The sequence below is a fragment of the Berkeleyomyces rouxiae genome (assembly GCF_048999995.1).
Source record: "Berkeleyomyces rouxiae strain 22BRR77 chromosome Unknown BrBRR77_ptg000004l, whole genome shotgun sequence".
NCBI lineage: Eukaryota > Fungi > Ascomycota > Sordariomycetes > Microascales > Ceratocystidaceae > Berkeleyomyces > Berkeleyomyces rouxiae.
This window is the reverse complement of record NW_027396494.1, coordinates 531,187-552,060: the sequence shown is the minus strand read 5'-3', so window position 1 is coordinate 552,060 and position 20,874 is coordinate 531,187. Positions and strand designations below refer to the sequence as shown.

Genomic DNA, 20,874 nt, shown 5'->3' with positions numbered 1-20,874 from the left:
CATTGGCATGGGCAGTATCTATTGAAAGAATCCAGGCGCGTCTTTGATCAACGAACCCAAGTCGCCTCCGCCTCCCCTCCGCCGCGACTATCCACTCGCCACAATGGAGTCCCGCACCCCTCAAACCCTCCGCGCCACGGCGCCCACTGAAATTTCCACGCTCTCGCCCACTCTCGAAGGCCCCGCAGCCTGCACCGTATCCGGCGTCGTCACCATTGTCTGGCCCTACAGCGTTGTCCACCACACTTTTGCCTTCCTCCTTGCTACGCCAGATGCGCGCAAGCGCCGCGACCGCGGTGTTGTCCGTGTTCAGCTCGAGGGCTCTGCGGCCAAGGCTGTGGCCGAGCTCAATCTCGGCGGCGGCGACGATCTGGTGCTGAGCTTGGACGGCGTGCGCTGGGGATCTCGGCCTGCCACGGCTGCCATGCCGGGCGTCATTGAGCACCAGCTCGTGTTCAGCGCCAAAGTGGCTCTTTTAGTATGTTGAATAGCGCAAACAGAAAATCTAAGCTGTACTAACGACTCCCAGGCAAACATTGGCGACGACAAGCTGGAAAGATTTGTTTGTATCGATGCAGCTCCAGAAGAGTCCAGCGTTCCCCAGTTTGAGAGTCCAATCCCGCTTCCGACAGACCTTGAACTCAGCTTCCGGACAACACAGACTCCGACCCGGAATAGCCTCCAGCACCACAGCAACACCAACTCTCGCTCACACTCCCCCGATACCATCAGCACCAAGAGAACACGCGATAACGTCGACGAATTTGCATCTCCAGCTTTCATCAAGCGTGCACGCGTCTCCTACGGCGCCCTCTTTGAAGGCGGCCTAGATCTGTGGGACGAAGAGGACGAAATCCTTGAAAGAGCCACCAAAAAGAAAGACAAGGCAAATCGTAGACGGTCGAATTTCAATCGCCCTTCCAGCGGTTGGCGGTACCAGAGCAAATCACCCAGCCCAGAACGCGAGAGTGAGCCAAAGGAACCCGCCTCCGACGACATAGAACACGACGAAGAACCAGGGGCTGAGTCTGCCGCTCCGCAAAAACAAAGCTCAACGGACCCGTCACCTCCACCAGAAGATCCGTTACTGACAATACCCGAGGCTACACAGGCGTCGGAAAGCGTTACAGCGACAGAGCCTAACACCCAGTCGACGTCTCTGCCGGCAACACAATCACCTCCAGAAACAGACAATGGCCACAAGTCTCCTAGTCCTCTAGTGCCGCTACTGAACCCAGAGGCAGAATCTTCAGGTCTTGCCACATCCCGGGAAAGTTCTGTCGTCACTAGAATCGCCGATGCCAAGTCTACGCGGAAACCCCTCGAAGATATTTCCGCCGCCCCTAATTTGAGTACACTGGCATTTATGGCACAGGAAGCTCTTCCTAACTCTGCTTGCCCGGCGCCTGGACCCTTGACCTTCGAGCTCCTATCTTGCAAAGATACATCTGCAACGGAGTTATTTGATCATTCACACCCAACGGAGTCATTTGATTCCATTCCAGTATCTTCGTCTTTATTCAACACAGATCCTTCCTCTCTACCAGTAATCGATGTGACTGACTCCCACTATTCTACACTCCCTGCAACTCAAGAACTAAGTATCTACCACGACCCTGTAGATTCCGTGCTTGTCCAGGAGCCTCTAGCTACAACTGAGCTTGTGACAGCCTACCCTGAAACATCCCTCCTAGAGGTCGCGCCACTGCCTACTACGGATTCCTGGGGCGCACCTCTCTATACGTCAGAGTTTGGCACAACAACAGTTTACCCGGAAGTCGGCCAGTCCAGCTTCTATCAGCCGCCGCCTGTGGATCCGTCCTTCAAGGAGGTGCCTCTAGAGACAAGCGGGGAAATAGCAACATCTCATGAGCAACTTAGTCTAGAACCTCAGAATACCCGCAGTTTGGTCATGCTCTCTGACCAAGGCGACCAAGGCGACCAAGGCAAAGATCGCCCAGAGACCTACGGTGATGCAACTACAAGTCAAGTCTCACAAGAGACCAGCCCCGAAACACGCCAATCTCATGATATTGCTGATACAAGTATGGCTGAGCCCACATCAGATTGCCCTATTGACACATCTGACAACGAATCCGAATCAACATCAGCTGTTGAAGAAGAAGGCAGCCCTGAGGATGTCTCGGGCGAGGACTACGATATCCGCAACTATGCCGATGTCCAAGACGATGAAGACGGCGTCGGTAGCGAAGTCGAGGAAGAAGAACGCATTGCTGCTGAGATGGACGACCCTGACACACAGGTTGCCGACGAAGATGAGCTTTCTGGTCGTCCTTGCTACGATGAGGACGAGGATGATGATGAAGGCGACGAAGGATACGAGGACGATGATGTTCAGTCTAAGGTCGAAGAAAACGAGGATACTAGGGAAAACGATTCCGATTCCGATGAGGCTAACCAAGGAGCTTCTGCCCATGCACGTGAACCATCCCAGCCAGTGGTTATTGACCTGCTGTCTGACTCCGATGACGACGACTCCGACTTTGTTCCTGCTACCAACACCAAGGCCACAAACTCAAATCCTGTTGGTACACCTTCTCCTGTAGGGTCTGAAACTAGAACCACACCAAAGTATATGGCTGTCAAAACTTCACATGCAGAACCACAGGAGGAGGGAGAAGAAGACACTGAAGAGGATAGCGAGGATGGAGGAGAAAATGAAGAAGACGGGGATAAGAGTGAGACTTGCTCCGTCAATAACGTAAAGGCTCTCCTTCGCGAACACGATGACAGTATTGAATCAGAACGTGGAGATTCTGATCTTGAGTCAGAGGACGAAGCCGAGTCTACATCAGAACATGACTCCGATGTTGACCGAGATGATCAACAGGAAGAGGACGACGGCGTGGGCTACGATCAGAGCGAGGCAGACCAAGTGAGCAACGCTGCTTCATCCCCCATGATATCGACCCCCGAAGCCTCGCCTGCCAAGCAAACCGAAGTTTCCCCTCTAGTCCAGTCTTCACTGATGGAGACGACCCCCAAGTCCGGCCGTCCTGGCGCTGAAGATTTGTCTGCAAATGAATCTAAAGAGGGTACTATCACTGAGACAGCTGCACCGGACTTTCTGGTTAATGATGATCAGTCTGAAGCAGCTTCAAGTCCCTTTGTCGAAGATGTGTCCGACGCTGAGGCAGAAGTAACAGAGAACCACGTTGATAGCGTTAACGACACGGAAGAAGCGAATTCAGAAACTGAGCTCTCAAATGACACATCCAATCAGGCGGGGTTAGAATCTGTTTCCCAGTCTGGCCCTGCACAAAACGCTCCTGCTGCGGTTGTTGACTCCACACTTACAGAGTCTAATGACATCGTAGCTGAACCAGCTGAGTCTAATGCGCCTGAAGCAACAGCCGGTACAACCAACGTCAACACTGAAAGCCAAAGTACCAGTGCTGAAGAAGCACCTAGCACACTCGACACCGCCCCTGTTGAGTCTGTGCCTTCTGTAAATCCATCATCGCCTTTTGCGATGGTTGTTGAAGAGACAGAACAGGTCAGCGTGATGGTATCCCAGGAAGAGGACATGATCGTTGTCGATGCGGCTGCTACGGTAGAAAGACGGCTTAATGTTGCTGGAGAAAGTCCAATGAGAATCACCTCTAGTGTTGAGGCAAACATTTCCGAGGATGTGGAAATTGCCGATAACAAAGGCGCTGACAATGCCAAAGAGGATGATAGCAAATCCATTGCCTCGGCAATCACTGACCAGGAAGTTGAGATGCAACTACATGAAGACTATGAAATGTCTCACGTCTTTGGTTTGGCTGAAGGCGGTGATAATGGCCACAATGATAACTCTGGTAGTTCAGGCATCACCGAGGATGATGGCGATGTTCACATGGGCAACGATGAGTCTGAAGTTGAAGTACACCACGGCCCTGAGCAGGCCGGTATCAACCCTGAAGACGTCATGGCTGACGATGACCTCATGTCCACTACCCAAACACCCCTTGCTATTGACGACATGATTATGGAAATCGATCATGCCCAACAGGCTGACGATGACGTTGAAATGATGTCTACACATGGTGACGACGGTACTCATTTGGATGGTGACCTTGCCATGAGTTTACAAGTACCAACCCCAAATGCCGTGTCGATCACCTCTGCAGAATACACCGACTTTGATGAGATGGCAGTATCTCCCATGCCTGTCCAGGTCAATGAGCGAGAAGGGACCGTCCAGCCTATGGACGGCGTCATCGAGACCAGCTCTTCATCTGCTTCTGCCTGCGAGCCTACTGCGATGGAAACTCAGGAGCACAGCGTTCCAGGCAGGGAAGGTGAAAGTGATGCTTCCATTATTGGCGTTGAAGAGGTTCATGATGAGGAGAGACTTCCGGATTTCCATGATGCGCCTGAAGAAGAAGAGTCTGGGTCTTCGGGTTCCGCCCCTGAGCCCAAGTCGCCTCGAACTGAGCACATGCTTGAGCATGACCCGTGCCATCAACATCACGAGGGACACGATCACTCTCACATAGAGATACCCCAGGACTCGACTCCTCTTATTACGGTGAATTCGCTACGCAGTCACTGCCGTGATCTTGAGGCTGAAGAAAAGGCAGAGCAAGAAGCGGAAGAAAGCCAGAAGAGCCAGGAGGGAGAGCTCGAAGTTGAAGAAGTTGGAGAGGAAGAAGCTGAAGAGGACGAAGCCGAAGAGGAAGAAGAATACACCCGCACCTCGGATCATTCTCTTGATGATGACCCCAGCGTCATGATGGTTCGTGGCACCAGCCCGCTAGCCGCAACCCCAGGCCGATCCAGCCCAGCCCCCAATTCACCACAGGCTAATAGTCCTCAGCCCGTCACTCCCGGCACAAACAGAACGACGCGCTCAAAGGCCAAGAGCCTAAGCGTGTCCCCAGATCTTGCCAACGACGAGAGTATCCTCATGGCCCGTAACACCCTCCAACCCACAGCTGCCTCGGAGCTAGTACATTCAACGCCTCTTACTCGATCCTCCAAGAGAAGGCAAGATGCTGCTTCAAAGAAGGCTATGTCCGCGGAGCCCAACCCAGCTACACCAACAAATGCTTGCGAGAAGCCACCCGAGGCACCAGAAGAAAAGCCTGACATTCCGCTTCCACAACTCAAGGCAAAGATTAACAAAAGCCTGCGTGAAATGAAGCACTTCACCACCGTCAAGGTCCTGCGCTCTTGTCTTAACAAGACTGTTGACGTTGCTGCAATGGTCGTTGCCACGCCCGCAGAGCCGCAACGACCACGCCATGGCCCGCGCGACTTTATTCTCAGCTTCCAGATCACGGACCTGTCGACATTCCCGCTGCATGTAGCCGTAGTCAAGATCCTGCGGCCACACCGCGACGCGCTGCCGGTTCTCAAGGCGGGTGATGTTGTGCTACTGCGCCGCTTCACGGTGGCGTCCATGACCGGCTGCGGCTTTGGGCTGCGCAGCGATGCGGCCTCAGCATGGGCCGTGTTTGAGCAGGGCTGTGCCGATGCAACGGCGCCTCAGATTAAAGGCCCCGCTATCGACATTGAGGAAAAGGAACAAGTGTTGGTAGATGATGTCCGCAGCTGGGTAGAAAAGGTCCGAGCCGATGAAAAGGCATGGAGCATGCTTGAGAAAAAGAGCAAATCGGCGGAGACGGGCCGGTAGAGGTAGAGATAGAGTATATGCTTAGGGTTAATATACCATGGGTTGTGTAGATGCGTTCTTGATTCGGCTTATTATAAATAACTACATGAACAGGGCGATGATTTCACATGTATTGTTATAGTAGCGCTTATATCTACATCATACGAGCAAGTCTCAAGGCTGGCTAGATGTTTCATGTGTTCATCCACATGTTTCCATCTTGCCCTGTTTTTTCACATGTCAGACTGCTAGGCCATACGAAGGTCGTTTTCTCATGTTTGGGGCTTGCAATAGGTTGCATGCCGAGCCCAGTCTATCTGATCTACATTGGCCTGGTCTGTATCAAGTTGTAGTGTGGGGAAGAGGAGGAAGACGAAGAGGAAGAGGAAGACGGGAGGAGGAATGCTTCCTTGTTCCAGCGTGACGGGTGACTGATTGCAAGTGGCAGCTCGAATGGCAGGCCAAGTGGTAGCAGTCCCAGATAGGAAGTGAACGAGCAAGTGGAAATATGAACAATCTATTTAATCTACAGCTGCATAGTTAGTTTGTACACTTGCACCTCAACATGCAGTCGAGGAACCCCAAGACCAAAGCACCAAAGTGACGTGTGATGCTCTGGCCAATCAGCGCAAAGAAATATGGGAAAGCAAGCAAGGGAAGGAAGGAAGAACGTAATTTCCCCCGGATTTTGGCGGAGTTTTTTTTGTCTGGCTGAAAGGAACAAACCAAGGAAGGCTAGAGAGATTAATTCGCACGCTTTTTATGTCAGCCACCCATGGGTGGCTTGGATATCTAGGTACTACCAATGGGTGGAAGCAGGCAGGATTTATCTTTATGCTGCTGCTAGTCTCACTTTCTCATTCCCACATCTCTCCTTTCCCTTTAAGCCCGCACTTTCATGTGCCAAGTCACTTTTGAGCTGAGTGCCGGTAGAAAAGATACTTTTGAATGCTCGAATACTAGCACCCACATGGCACGCAAAACCCCTGAAAGGTCGCCCTTCTACTTCCCCGCAATCCGGCCCATGATGGTGAAACCATCACTGGATAATGGTTTGGCTACAAGGGCAGCTTATTCCATGCACTAAATTGGCTAAAAGGTTCGTATGTCTTTTAGTGCTTTCTGATTGGTTGGCGCAGTGTCTGCACCGGGAGGCTCTTGCCTGATTCCGACATTGGCCGAGACGTCGGGCTGGCCTCGAGGGCGCCCGTAATTGCTTCGCTGACAGGAAAATAGCAAGGCAATAGCGGTGCCGACGACCGATAATAAAAGACGGTAACAAGCGCAACGAGATTAGTCAATGCAATGCAGTCTCCGTTTGTACATATGTACAAACATACAAGTGCTACCAGCACAGGCAACTTCCTTCCCTCTCCTTTCCTCTTTGAGCTGTTTCCAATTTCTCCCCCAGATTTGGGATAACAACAACGAACAGGCAAGACCCCATTTCCCCGCATTTTCGAATCGCTTCCTGCCCGCGAAACCTGCCAAGTGCCTCGTTATCTAATCTTGCGTTGCGTTGCTTTGCTTGGGTTGTCTCCCTTTGCCATCTTCGCCATTGCCCTGATCGTCTTGTGGCCATCCCCCCCCCCCCCCCCCCCCCCCCGAACTTTTGTCCAAACTGGTACACAGGCCGCCGGGCTGCTCTGGGCGCTTCTAGAGCCACCCTTGAACATCACCAGCCAAAGGAACTTGGTATAGCTATAGTTCGCTATTGGCCTTGGAGACCGACCAGCTGGGAGGGAAGGGTGTGAGTCAAGCTTCCATACGAATTGCATCATGTGACACAGTATGTGTATGTAACTATGTATGTGTATGTTTGTCTATCTGGGCGCCGCAACTTTATGTGATTTCATGTGCCTCATTTCCCAAGCCGTCAAGAAACATGCATGACATCATTTTCCGGATCCATGCGAGTCAGCTATCCATCTTGTTTATTGCAGCCCATTCACTCGTCCGTCCTTGTCTCGACCTGGGCTATGTTTGATACCTGTGTACCTGGACTTCTGCACCGGGCTCCCATTGCATGGGGCACATGTGTACATACATATTGATGATGATTCTTGGGTCTTGTGACCTCGATACGCACAAGCACTGCATTGAATAACAATTAACACATGCTAATTCGGACATGTTTGCTCCTTTTTTTTTGCCTCGCCCCCTACTATTACGTGAGTGGTTCTGGGATTAGGGTTAGAGAATACGTGCATCTGGATTTGTCTTGTGGAGAAGCCGGTGGGGATCATGAACACGAAGTTGTACAGAATGGCTGAAGCGCGGACGAGATTGATTGCTAGTTTAGGACACGCCAGGGAAAGGGCCCTACTTTTTTTTCTTCCTGGTGCATGCAAGGGAAATGAAGACGATGAAAGCAGACCAGCACAGAATCGAAAGAAGGCTGAGAATAATGCAGACTGCCACGCAGGAAGAGGCTGCGCTCTTTATAAGCTGCACACACAAAGTACCGATGCCGAGAAAAGGACGAAGGAGACCGAAAAAGCGTTTGAACAGATAGTCGAGGATCGTGCAGTGGAGGAAGAAGCCGGAGGACAACAGGCAGTTGCTGTATAAATCAATACATACTTGTCAATCGCCAGCTCCTGCAGCTGCCGTCGCTCGCCGTCGCAGCTGCGTGCTCTTGCCGTCCTTTCTCCGTTTGCCTGCACCCGTCATCCGTTTGTTCTTGCCGTTGCCTGTCACCAGTAGTACAGCGGCTCTTTGAGGCTCTCTTTCCTCCTCCATTGCAAATCCAAAAAGTACTTCTTGCACCCTTTTCCCCGTCTTCTTCCCCTTCTTCTTTTCCCTCTGTTTCGCTCTCCCCTGGTTTCCCCCTCATAAGCATTCTAGTGCCGCTCCTACTTTTTCCCTTCTTTGGTGTGCTTGCTTGACTTGACTTGCACGAGTCGCCTGACCTTTGTGCTGTCTGATATTCGCCTTCCTTGTCTTGGCCTAGCTTAGCTTTTCTGTTTCTGCATCCGTGAGCTTCCTTTGGGCCAGGCCGCCTGTCATTTTATTTTCTGGGGCCCTTGGATATATAAAGAGCCACAGCCCACATCGACACCCCCAATCCGGATCCGTCTTTTGCTAGCTATTGAACTTTGAGCTTTGCTTTATTTCTTCGTCTTGGTCTTGATATCCACGATACTTGCTTTCATCTATTTTGCCTGACAGCCATACTCAAATATCGTGGCTTGAATCTTTTACTCATATCCTGACTAATTACCTCCATACCGACCACCTGATTCGCTTACCTTCTTCCACGTCTACGACTCCAACCCCAACTTCTACCGCCAGTCCGCCCGATTCTTATTCGTTTACCCGAAAGTCAACCCCCTACCCGGGCGATACCAATTCCAGGAATATAACGTCATACATTATAACTATACTACACTCCAAAACGATACCTCACAACTTGGCACAGCTGCAAATCTCACAGACACTGCCTATTCTCTGCCTGGAGCATCAACAACCTATTTGCTAATCCTGGGCCCCGAGTCACGAGTACCCACCCACCTGCTCTCAGTCACATTTTACTTTCAGTCTCGCATTCAATGCCCCAAGAAGACCAGCCAGACCCTTCTGATTCTTCTTCAATTTTTACTATGAACTCCACTACTTCGGCCGCCACTCCACCGGCCGTTTCTTCACCATCACCAACGGCCGATACATCTGCCATGGCTTCCCATGCTATTAACCCGCCTACCTCTACTTCGCCAAGAATAGAGCCTGTACTTCCATCCTCTATTCCCGAAGCTGGCTCCAGACAACCCGCACCAGCTTCCTCCACAGGCTCCCCTCCACATGGCTCTACATCACCACTCACAGCCTCCATGTCAGATCCAACTTCCACGACTGGGAAACAGCGCACAGGCTCCATGGCTGGCAAAGACGCTGCTGCTATGGCTGTAGCGGCTGCGCACAAGATCACTAAGCGCAGGGCGGCTAGAGCCTGTGTATCCTGCCGAGCTCGTAAAGTGCGCTGTGACGTAGTTGAGGGAGCACCTTGTGGAAACTGTCGCTGGGATAATATCGAGTGTGTTGTGCAGGAGAGCAGAAGGAGAAAGTAAGCATTATATTCCATGTCCCTGACTTTTGTTTTCCCAGTTCTAACTCGACCCTAATTCGGTAGAAAAAACCTGTCCTCTGTAAATGGTGTTCCTGTCCCTGCAAGACGAGTATCTCCCGCGGAGCCACGCCAGAGCCAGAGTCCGACTACTTCTTCAAATATGATTCATAACCACCAGCAAACCCCCCCATCACTGCAAATACTACTCCCTGACCCCGATACCTCACCAATAAACTCAAACGTAGCAGTTTCTGCTGGTGTTTCGCTCAACACATTGGATATCAATGCAAATGCGCCCATGATCGCTTCCCAATCTGCAGATGCGATAGATCAACCCATAGACAGCACCTTTGGAAGTGGACTTTGTAAGTTACCACTTTTTGTTTCCCCGTCACTTGACTGCTTTTATACTTGTCACACATGAGCTCTATTCTCTCTAAAGACTTTCCCGCTAATAAAACTACAAGACCAACAAAGTTTTGCCCATGATGAAAACATGATTGCTGCGCGCAGGGCTTGGTCAAATCTCCTGCGTCAGGCCCAAAATGATGCAAATACCAACCACATGCCTGGGAGCCAATCTTCATCAGCCGCACTGCCTGCCTTCATCCGACCATTACCCGCAAAAATCGGCCCCGATGAAATCAATTTTCTGCGTGCCAAGGGCTCGCTCACTTTGCCATCACCAAAGATACAATCAGCCCTACTGCAGGCTTATGCAGAATACGTACATCCTTTTATGCCGCTTCTTGACCTCCACGGGTTTTTGAAAGGAATCAATGCCCGGAATGATCCCCGTGGGCAAATTAGCTTGTTCCTATATCACTGTGCAATGTTTGCTGCATCTGCGTTTGTTGACATGGACCATCTGCGCGAGTGTGGCTTTACTACTCGAAAGACTGCCCGCAAGATGTTTTTCTTGAGGGCTCGCACTCTCTATGACCTTGACTATGAGGCTGATCGTCTCATTCTGGTTCAGGGCCTGCTTCTCATGACATTCTGGTATGAGAGTCCTGATGACCAGAAAGATACTTGGCACTGGATGGGCATCGCTACTAGTCTAGCGCATTCCATAGGTCTGCACCGCATCTCATCACTGATGAACGTGCCAGCACGGAAGCTTGGCCTTTATCGTCGTATTTGGTGGTCATGCTTCATGCGTGACCAAGAAATTGCTCTTGGAATGCGCCGGCCCACTAGAATCAAAGCTGGCGACTTCAACGTGGATATGCTTCAGGAAAGTGACTTTGACATTCGCCCCGTCGCTGATGACAACACCATCATCCCCCGCGAGTGCCGCCTCGTCAGAGATGTACGCATGCAACGAGATCTTGCCGAGATGACCATTGCCAAGGCAAAGCTTTGTGTGTTGGTGAGCCACATGCTGAAAATTCAGTACTCAGTTCACACCAAGGGCACAGTTCCCATGGATAGCGCATCAATGCTCTTTCCTAACAAAACCCTTGATAATGTAGACGAAATCAACGAAGTTGATGCTAGGTTGAACAGATGGCGTGCTGAGCTTCCCGAATCGTGCTCCAACCGCCCACTCACGCCTTTTGACGTGGAGGACGGCAAAGCTTCAATTGCTGTGCATAGATCTTTGCTTCATATGATCTACTATACGACTCAGTCTGCTTTGCATAGACCACAATTCCTTGGCATGCAACCGGCACCTTCCCATCTGGAGAACAACATCCAACACACCCAAGAAATGGCGCGCATCCGCGTTCGCGATGCTGCTACGCAGATTACTCGCATGGCTACTGACTTGCACGAACTGGAACTGGACCGCTATCTCCCTACTACTGGAGTTACCATTGTGCTCCCTGCCATGATTATCCACATGCTAGAAATGAAGCATCAGAACCCACAAGTTCGTGATAGAGCGCTTCGCGGTTTCAAGCAATGCATGGATGTCATGCAGACACTAAGAACATGTTATGCCGCTGCTGAGTATGCTACTGGGTTTCTTGATGCCTTCCTTCACAAGGCTAGCATTGATATCAACATAGAGTCACGGTCGAACAACACGGCTCGTAAGAATGGCGGAGTCACTCTTGCCGATATGTCTCATGGTCAAAGTCGAGGCCAAAATAATGGACTATTCAGCTTCCACACTCCTCCTCCGGAAACCGCCCCGTCTCTTGCTGAGGAGATTGGGCACGGTCTCTTCGGCCGGTCCAGCTTCGCTACGGATTCGTCCCTTCCTACGACTAGTATCGACTCAGTCATGACACCAATAATGGCACAGGCGCAAGCACAAGTGCAAGCACAGGCACAAGCACAGGCACAGGCTCAAGAGGGATTGTCTGCAGCTGCTTTAGCAATGACCTCTGTCCCAGCTATCCAAACAACATCTTTGGCAGCTACATCACCGCCACATACCGAACACGATGTGGACTCAGCCCTGGGCAGCGCCACGCCCAACGTTGGCAGCGGTGCCTCGTGGGAAGACCATAATATGGATGGCACTACTACTGGGCCTGTTGCACCTGCGTTTGAGTGGTCTGGCGTGTCGACAGGCGAGTTTGACGTTGACTATTGGCTACAATTCCCGTCTGAAGTAGGAGCCACGGACGACGCTTTTGGAGGTACTAGTGCCAGCGCCACCTTGGGAAAGCCAGGCACACAACAACCGTCGGTTTCTACTGCAGCAGTGTCCGCTGCAGCTGCCGCGGCGCTTGCCGCTATGCCCGTGACCGACGGCAGCGGCGACACGTTGATGTGGGGCTCGGATCCGATAGTTAGTGTAGTTGGAGGCATGGGCGCAGGGCGGTTGGGCGACTCGATGCAGATGGACTTTGTTAGCGAGTCTGATATGGCGGCTCTTGCGGTAAAGGAGGAGCTAGCAACGGCGTAGAGTATTTGTGGGGCTACAGCAAGAAGGAGTTCTCACTAATTGATGCAATGAGATGCAAATCTCGAGATTTTTGAACTATTTACTAGCTATCCATTGCTGTGAAATTGTCATATGGCTTATGTTGTTGGTGCAGAAAGGTAGACAGACGTCGGACTTGATGGTGTAGACGGGAGATATCCCGGGGGTCTCTCATACAGCTTCATGGGGAAACCCGGCTTTAGCCTCGTGGTATAATCTTGCTAGCGCTGTTTGTGTGGGCTGTTGTTAGTGCTCCAACCCCAGAAGCATACATGGCTATGTAGTCAACCAAACCTAACACAAGACGTTGCGGAACAATAAAGACATGATTGGGAGAAGCAGCGCTAGGATCGTATCGGAGTCGCCCAATTTGGCAGTGCCTACACATGGCGGAGTACTTGGTGTGGCTTAGAGACCATTGCTGGAGAAACAAAAACGACCCCCATACACTGAGACTTTGTGCATTGGACTCGACTCGTCTGTTTGAATATCACGGCTGCCTTGCTTATTTAAAAGTCACATGGTACACGGCGGGTGACAATGGCTTTACAGAGTAACAAGGACTCAACTCGATAGTAGGAGGCAAGAAAAGACATGATATTTAACATTACACACTAGCTCCCCTTATTGCTACAATTAAGCGTGTGCTTCAAACATCTAGAATTCCAAGACTGCGTTTGCCTGTCCGATAACACTAACATTTTGAAGCGGCTCTAAGCCCATTGCTCTTCTGCCCTCGTCGTTGGGGGAGAGAAATTCGGCACTGGGCCGGCCAATGTGGTCAGACTCGCCCTTGCCGCCTGGGAAGTCTGGACCAGGGGTGCCGGCTAGGAACGCCTCGCGTTGGTGCTTTAGATACTCCAAGTTCTGCTCTGTTATCGGGCACACTGGGATGTACATGACACTCGAGTCGCTCGTGCCCTCATGCACCTTGTCCACTGAGTGTATCTGGTCGCAGTGCCACACGACATAGTCGCCTGGCTTGATTTCAGGCATATGGACCATGGTCCTTTCCAGCTGAAGATGCGGGTGCAGTGCATCATTCAACTCCTGTGCATGTCCCGGCGACGCCCCCTGCAGCTCGCTGGTCATGCTCTCGCCGGCCGTGAACACCCAATTGTCAGCGTCCAGGAACCCAGGCCCCGCACCGTCCCTGCGCAGCGCAAAAAACGGCCGCAGTAGCAGATAGGCCATTGACAGCTGTAGCATGGGATTGACGAGCAACGTGCCGTGGCGCGGGCCGCTGTGGCTCATGGACAGCCAGCCCTGGAACATGCGGAACATGCTGCAGGCGCCCGAGCCATTGTACAGGTCCGTCACGGCGCGGATGCGCGGGCCGGCGTTCCACGGGTCGTACGATTCCCAGGCGCCGCGGAAGACGCTGTCGTAAACACCGCCGACGCCGTATCCGCGGCGCTCCCAGCGCTCGACGCCGCCGCCATCAATGTGCGGGCCAAGAGCAAAAGTGGCATCGCCTGGCTGGCGGATGCGCAGGCGGTCGGCGTAGCTTAGTGGCTCGAGGGATATGGGATCGCCGGGCGAAAAGTGCCAGAGTTTCTGCATCAGCGCGGACTGTGTGGCAAGTAGGTTGGGGTGAGACCGGGCTTTGAGCTGCGGTGCGGACCAGTACAGCTCGAAAACTTGGGGGTTGTTGGCGGGAAAGGCTGTCAAAACGAGGTAGTTGGCAAGGGAGCGTTGCAGTGGTTGCATGAGGGGGGGGGACTAAAGACGCAAGCCGTACCTTTTGTATGCGGGTTCTTTCGCACATATTCCTCTACTTCTTCTTTGTATGACCGGGCCTCTTGCTCGTCAATAACTCCACGCACAACCGCAGCGCCGCGGAGCTTAATTTCAGCGCTCAGTCTGTCCAAGTCGCTCTGCAGGTTCTTGAACTCGACGCTCGGGATAATGGCCGGTCCCTTGCCAACAACAACCTGTGTTTCTACTTGAAGTCTCGACAGCAGACGACCCCACGAAGCAACGACGGCGTCCTCGTGGCCGGCAATCAGAGACTGTTTCAGCTGGCGGAATCGCTCGGGCAGGGCCTGGGCTTTGGCGCCGGAGAGAGACACAAAGACAGACGAGATGTCGCCTTCTTTCTTGCCCTGGGACTGGGCGGCAGCCGTTGCGAGACCGCGGGCACGATACATGTGTCGGGAAACGAGTGGCGGGCGCATAGCGGAGGTGATGGTTCTTGGGTGCATTGTTTCAAGCTGTGTTGGTGCCAAGAAGCAAACAAAGATGTGTTTAGAGAGTATTAAAATCAAGAGTGCCTTAGATCCAAAGCAGACGCTGGCATTTAATACGTGGTCTGCTGGCACTGAGCTGACATTATGCCCATAGGCATGTTAACTACCTCATTAGGAATCTCCGACTATAATCCAGACCACCGTCCTCTTCTCCCCACGGGGCCGTCTTGGCCAACACAACCTTTACTTAGTTTAGTTTGCAGTACAGGCCCTCTTCTCCACGCAAGCGTTACATACAGAGCTTTGGGCATACCAAATAGTGAGCAAGAGAAGCCCAAATGAGGAAGACGGCAGTAGCCAACCGCGGGACACGGCCAGGGACATGATGGGCTGTCGGAGAGCTGGCCAATCGGAGAAGACATGGAAGGGGCTAGATACACAAGCCCAGAGAAACCAGGAACTGACACTCTCACCGAGAACTTGGAAATAGGCACGTAGGGCATGTAAATATCTGAGTGGTAGATGGCGTCGGAGACAATTGGAGGTTGGAAATCTGGGCCAATGCGGGGCAGCTTATAGAAACGGGGCGGAAAGGAGTTTCTGTATTAGGAAAATATCACGGCTACATAATCAGGCTTCACGGTCTGAGATCAACTAGCAAGACGCCGCTTGGTTGTGGTGGGCGTAAAGAAATAAAAAGTAGCAGGCCCAGAGCGTCTTTCTTTATCAGATTCTGGCTAATGAAGCTCTGATGAAGCCATGTACACACACATGTATAGTTAGTTACACAGTTGACTGCATAGTTACACATAGTTGTGCTTTCAGTACGAGATTTCTACTACATTAACTCGACTCCCAGTTGTCGTCTATAAGACCAACTTAGCCTCATCCCCTCTGTGTCTGCGTTTAATGACACCATGGACAATCCATTGTAACAATAACAGGTCATCTTTCCCATGTATCTACACCTGTTTAAGTATCTTGCCTGTTTGTGTATTCCAAGGACAACAAGTGCCGATTTAGAAGCCTATAGCCTTGTCTATTTCCAAATTACCAATGGAACAGAGCTCAGTTCGTCGAAGATATGCCAACTCACTACCAACCGCGAATCGTCTTTTTATGTCACCAATTAATACGTACAAGGGGCTATAACTAGTCACAATATGTTTTCAAACTTAGGAATCCTCTGCATTTTGGAGAGAAGGTTGGCATGCGATTCGTAGGGTTATCTGCTCTATAAATAAATCGACAGGGTTAATACACGGTGGTTTTCGAGTCAAGCTTCATGCTCTATCTCGAGATGGCCCAACATCTTATCTCTTTCTCTTCTGACAGTAAAACCACCACAATCTGCCAGTCTTGCTCCTCTCACTTTTCTCTCTTCAACTTCACGAAAGCAAGATGGCTAGTTAGTGCGTGTGGCTGTGCCACAAGCCTCGAGCCGGCAGCTTTGTAGGTGCAGACTACTATTCTCATGCCGATTGTGAGAACTAGTTATTTCTTCGCCATCGTCTTGGTCACTGCTCCTTAACTCCAGTTAATAACTCACGAAAAAGAAGCCACCTCAGGTCGACGCCTGGCCAAAGCTACACTGGCTATTCGGCGTTAGCAACGCGTATGTCCTCGCTTATAGACGCCCTGACCAGCATATTCTTAGCAGTGCTTGGTGCTTAACCTTAGTGGCCCTGGCTTTTTCTGCGTTCATGAATCGTCCAGATTATTTTAAGCATGGCCAAAGATTTGCTGGCTAATTTTCGCATCTGCCCGCTTGACAGAGACTTGTTTGCTGGTTTGACACATCACGTGATGGTGTAAGTCGACGTATTGACGTTTATTTAATCATCAGGTCAACCTCTTCAACGACGGCTGGTTGTATCTTCACTCCACTCTCATCACTCTTCACTTCTCTTCACCCAATCATCACCCTCTTGTTTCACTCCTCACTTCTCTTTATTTAATCACCACTCTCCTTCTTCACCTCCCACTGTTGGTCGCTCCTCTCCATTCTTCTACGCTCCCACCGGCTCTAAAACTCCAACCACCCTACACACCAAATTCACCATGAAGGCCAGAACCATTATCACTTCGGGTCTGCTTGCCCACGGCATCCATGCTCAGACTCCCGCCTCTTCCCAAGACGAAGCCACTCCTAGTTTAGAGTACTGCACCACTCCCGCCTGCCAGCGCATTGCCGACCAGCTGAAGCAAAATCTGGCCCCAAACTACGAGAAACTCGACGCATGCAACAACTTTGAGGAAATGGTTTGTGGTGGCTGGCGCGAAAACCATGACTTCCGCGACGAGCAGCTTACTATCCAGACTCTCTCCCTGATGAATGACTGGGTCGTAGAGACCACTCGCCAGATTGTAGAAGGCCCGCTACCCGCAAGCATTGACCCCGCGTCTCAGGATGCCAAAAACTTTCAGAAAATGAAAGCTGTCTATGACGCCTGCATGAACACAGACACCATCTCCAAGCTTGGCCTCCAGCCTTTGAAGACACAGCTTAGGAAGCTCGAGTCCGCCACAACTATCAAGGATTACACTGTCGCTCTTCTTGAGAACGATTCCGATGGTCTGGTCATGGTTGGCCCCCAAATTGATGATGCCAACCCTGACGCCGTTGCCATTGGTGTAACCGCCCCCGTGGGCTTGGGCCTTCCCTCACGGGACGACTTTGAAAACAGCGAACTTGTTGAGAAGTACCGTGGTATGGTCCAGAAGGTTCTTGGCGCGTTTAACCCTTGGGTTGACGAGTATTCTTCCGCCAGACTTGTCTCCTTGGAGCGGAAAATTGCCCTGTCAATCCCTACAGGAAAAGAAAGCCATGATATCAAGGTAAGAGACTTCTCCCCGCTATATTCCAGTCATTTATACCTTGCTAACGATCTATAAAACAGAAACTATACAACTCCATGCCTTTGTCCGACGCCGCTAAACTGGCTCCGAAAATCGATTTGGAGGGAATTATCAAGATCCTTGCGCCCCAAGGCGTTGCGACCAATAATGTGATTGTTCATCATCCCCAATACCTCGAAACACTTGAGAAGATTCTGGGAACAACTGAGGAGCCACTACTCAAGGCTTACTTCCAATGGCGCATGATCCGCAGTTACTCGGCGTTTGTTGAGGATGAGACCCTCAGGCCTCTCAAGGAGTTTGAGAAAGAAGTTTTCGGTATTGAGCCCGACACCGAGGCTGACCGCTGGGAAACCTGCGTTTCCAAGATCGACTTGAGCATCGATGGAATCCTCAGTCGTTTCTTTATCGAAAAGACCTTCTCTTCTGCTTCCAAGACCTATGGCGAGGAGATGCTGAATAACATCAAAAATGCATTCGTTGAGAGACTGAACAATGCCAAGTGGATGGACGAGTTCACTGCCGGGCGTGCCATTAAAAAGGTCGAGAACATGAGACAGAAGGTTGGCTACCCGACTGCAAGCCCCAACGTTGCTGACCCCGACGATCTGGCCCAGTTTTATGGCTTGTCTGTAGTCAACAGCGACACCTACTTTGACAACGAAGTCTCGATGCGCAAGATGAGACTCGCCATGCAGTGGGGAGCCCTAGGAAAGCCTCTTGACAAGGACGAGTGGCAATCGAGCTGCAACGAAGTGAATGTCCGCTACGAATTCGCCGGAAACGAGATTGTCCTGCCTGCAGGCATGATGCAGTTCCCCATCTTCGACCCCAATGTGCCTTCATACATCTCCTACGGAGCCTATGGATCCGTCGTTGGCCGTGAGATTAGCCAGGCCTTTGACTCCAACGGCCGCTACTATGATCACAACGGCAAGTATCAGGACTGGCGGGCCATGATGACTGTGTTTGACTTGAAGGAGAAGACGCAATGCTTTGCCAACCAGTACTCCCAGCTTGTCCACCCCGACGTGGGCGACGGCAAGACGCACTACGTCGATGGCCAGCGCACGATGAGCCAGAACATTGCCGATGCTGGTGGTCTCCTGGCCTCGTACCAGGCGTGGAAGAAGCTGGATGCCGGGGCTGGCAAGGGCGCCCAGAAGCTGCCTGGCCTTGACTTTTTCACACCCGAGCAGCTGTTCTTTGTTTCCTTTGGCGGCCTGTGGTGCAGCAACTCGCGCGCCAACCCCAGCCAGAACATTTACGGCTCCTACTCGCCCCCATGGGCTCGCATCCAGGGCACCGTGGCCAACAGCAAAGACTTTTTGGAGGCTTTCAACTGCCCTGTCAAGGAGCCTGTCTGCGAGTTGTGGTAAGGGTCGGGAGGAAACGAGATGAGGCGTTGCTATGGGGGCGGAGGGTGTTGTTCACTCTGAAATTAGTCAGCCATTGGTGAAGCATGACTTTTGGGAATTATGATAAAGTGTTTGGAGGGTTTGTTTGTTATGTTTGTATTTTGTGTGAAAAACTAGACGCATTATGGGATTGGGTTGGGAGTTTTGATTTTGTCTTTTGTTTCATCATAGTTGCATCAACTAATCAACTGGTTAACTTTTGCAAGTATCATTATGAACTGAAGTTGGTCTTTTACATGAAGCAGCATCATACTCGGGTTCAGGTCTGAGATTAACTAACCAATCTCGGTCACCGCCCAACTTTCCCAGCCCCCGACTTATGTGCAAAAATACGGCAGAAGGATGGCCAAAGTGGATCTACGACTCGTGCACCATCTCACCGCTCTTCTGTCCGCAGACGCCTATAAAAAGGGGACGGCGCCGCTCGGAATTTTGTTAGTTTTCTTTCCCTTTCTTCTTTAGCTCTCTTTGCCTTTTGGCTAAGATCAAGTGTAGTATCTGTTCTTTTCAGTTTAATCTCTGAAAGTGTTCTAAGGAACACAATCGTGATTATACCTATTTTTGGCTCTCGGACTTTGGCCGCTGTGCTTGCACATGTCATTGACCATCGTGTCCCTGGTATTACACTGCCTCCAGGCGACGCAAATTTTTTTTTTCATTACTGCACGGGCTTGCTCCGGGTTGTGACGAAGAGAATTTTGGTGTTGAGAAGGGATTGATGGAAGGGGAGACGACGGTTCGCAGTTGAGTCTTTCAACGTGGTGCTTGTCTAATATTCTGTCCTGCGTAGTAAACACAAAGTAATTGTAGTTGGACAAAAATCCAGCCGTCTTGATTTCTTTTGCCAAGCAACCACCAGCGCATAAAATGTCTGACCAGTCTGACCTCCTCGCCTCCGCCATCTTCGACGACCTCAAGGCTCGCGTCGAAGCCGACTCCAAAACGCGCGAGGACATCGTCCAGGCAGTGCAGAAGCTCAATGCTAGCAACGCCTTTTCCACTGGCGTCTTGACGCGGGTGCACTCAACGCCGCGGGCCAAGTGTGAGTTTTTCTGGAGATGCACAGAAACACTCGCAGCCAAGCCATATACTGACGACAGAATTTGCAACATGGGTAGACCCCCAGCTTCTGGCCCAGGCTGAGGCCGGTCTCCAAAAGGACATTGCCAACATCAAGGAGCTGGCAGAGCTGGCCTCCCAGCATCCGTACTACAAGTGAGTCGTACATGACACAGAATAGTTGTTTCGCTGGACTGATAATGAATTCCCATGGCAGGTTCAACTTCCTCTGGGGTCGCACCATGGAGAATGTCGTCTTTGCCATGATCCTGACAGGCTTCCTCGGCGGCGTGGCGACCGAGTCGTCAGCGGGCGAGCTGGGCCGTATCCTGACGCCGGAGCAGATCAGCGAGGTGCTGCAGGGTACGTACATGCATTTCCACAGATGTTCTCCCCCTTCTCTACGTATGCACTCTGCTAACACTCATGTCCCTTAGTGCCGTACAATGTCAAGGACCGTGACACGTTCCACATCACTATCGAAGAGTACCTGTTGGCCATCACGCGACTGACCGAGGAACTGTCCCGTCTCGTCACCAACAGCGTGACGCTGGGCGATGCCAGCCTTGCGGTGCAGGCGGCCCAGGTGGTCAAGGACCTCTTTGCCGGCTTCCAGCTGCTCAACCTCAAGAACGATATTATCCGCAAGCGGGCCGATGCCGTCAAGTACCACGTCAAGAAGGTCGAGGATGTCATCTACGACCTGTCTCTCAGAAGCCTGCTTCCCCAGGCTGCTGAGTCTGCGGAGGCGGCTACAGACGCTATTCAGGAATGAGTCA

General features: G+C 51.5%; 5 protein-coding genes across 5 annotated transcripts; 4 read left to right on the top strand and 1 right to left on the bottom strand.

Moving 5' to 3' along the window:
• Positions 1–103: 103 nt before the first annotated feature.
• Positions 104–5,644, top strand: BROUX77_004359 (uncharacterized protein; the record flags this gene model as incomplete). Its single annotated transcript, XM_073749113.1, has 2 exons — positions 104–478; positions 530–5,644. 2 exons carry the CDS (start codon positions 104–106, stop codon positions 5,642–5,644), a joined length of 5,490 nt encoding a protein of 1,829 aa, XP_073604816.1.
• A 3,530-nt stretch (positions 5,645–9,174) lies between these two features.
• Positions 9,175–12,552, top strand: BROUX77_004358 (uncharacterized protein; the record flags this gene model as incomplete). The annotated part of the gene is made up of 3 exons (XM_073749112.1): positions 9,175–9,686; positions 9,753–10,054; positions 10,157–12,552. 3 exons carry the CDS (start codon positions 9,175–9,177, stop codon positions 12,550–12,552), a joined length of 3,210 nt encoding a protein of 1,069 aa, XP_073604815.1.
• A 675-nt stretch (positions 12,553–13,227) lies between these two features.
• BROUX77_004357 (uncharacterized protein) lies at positions 13,228–14,774 on the bottom strand (the record flags this gene model as incomplete). The annotated part of the gene is made up of 2 exons (XM_073749110.1): positions 13,228–14,234; positions 14,312–14,774. The coding sequence occupies 2 exons, from the start codon at positions 14,772–14,774 to the stop codon at positions 13,228–13,230; spliced, it is 1,470 nt and encodes a 489-aa protein (XP_073604814.1).
• Positions 14,775–16,820: 2,046 nt separating this feature from the next.
• BROUX77_004356 (uncharacterized protein) lies at positions 16,821–18,997 on the top strand (the record flags this gene model as incomplete). The annotated part of the gene is made up of 2 exons (XM_073749109.1): positions 16,821–17,597; positions 17,660–18,997. 2 exons carry the CDS (start codon positions 16,821–16,823, stop codon positions 18,995–18,997), a joined length of 2,115 nt encoding a protein of 704 aa, XP_073604813.1.
• Positions 18,998–19,903: 906 nt separating this feature from the next.
• BROUX77_004355 (uncharacterized protein) lies at positions 19,904–20,870 on the top strand (the record flags this gene model as incomplete). Its single annotated transcript, XM_073749108.1, has 4 exons — positions 19,904–20,078; positions 20,155–20,251; positions 20,313–20,458; positions 20,533–20,870. The coding sequence occupies 4 exons, from the start codon at positions 19,904–19,906 to the stop codon at positions 20,868–20,870; spliced, it is 756 nt and encodes a 251-aa protein (XP_073604812.1).
• Positions 20,871–20,874: the final 4 nt, after the last annotated feature.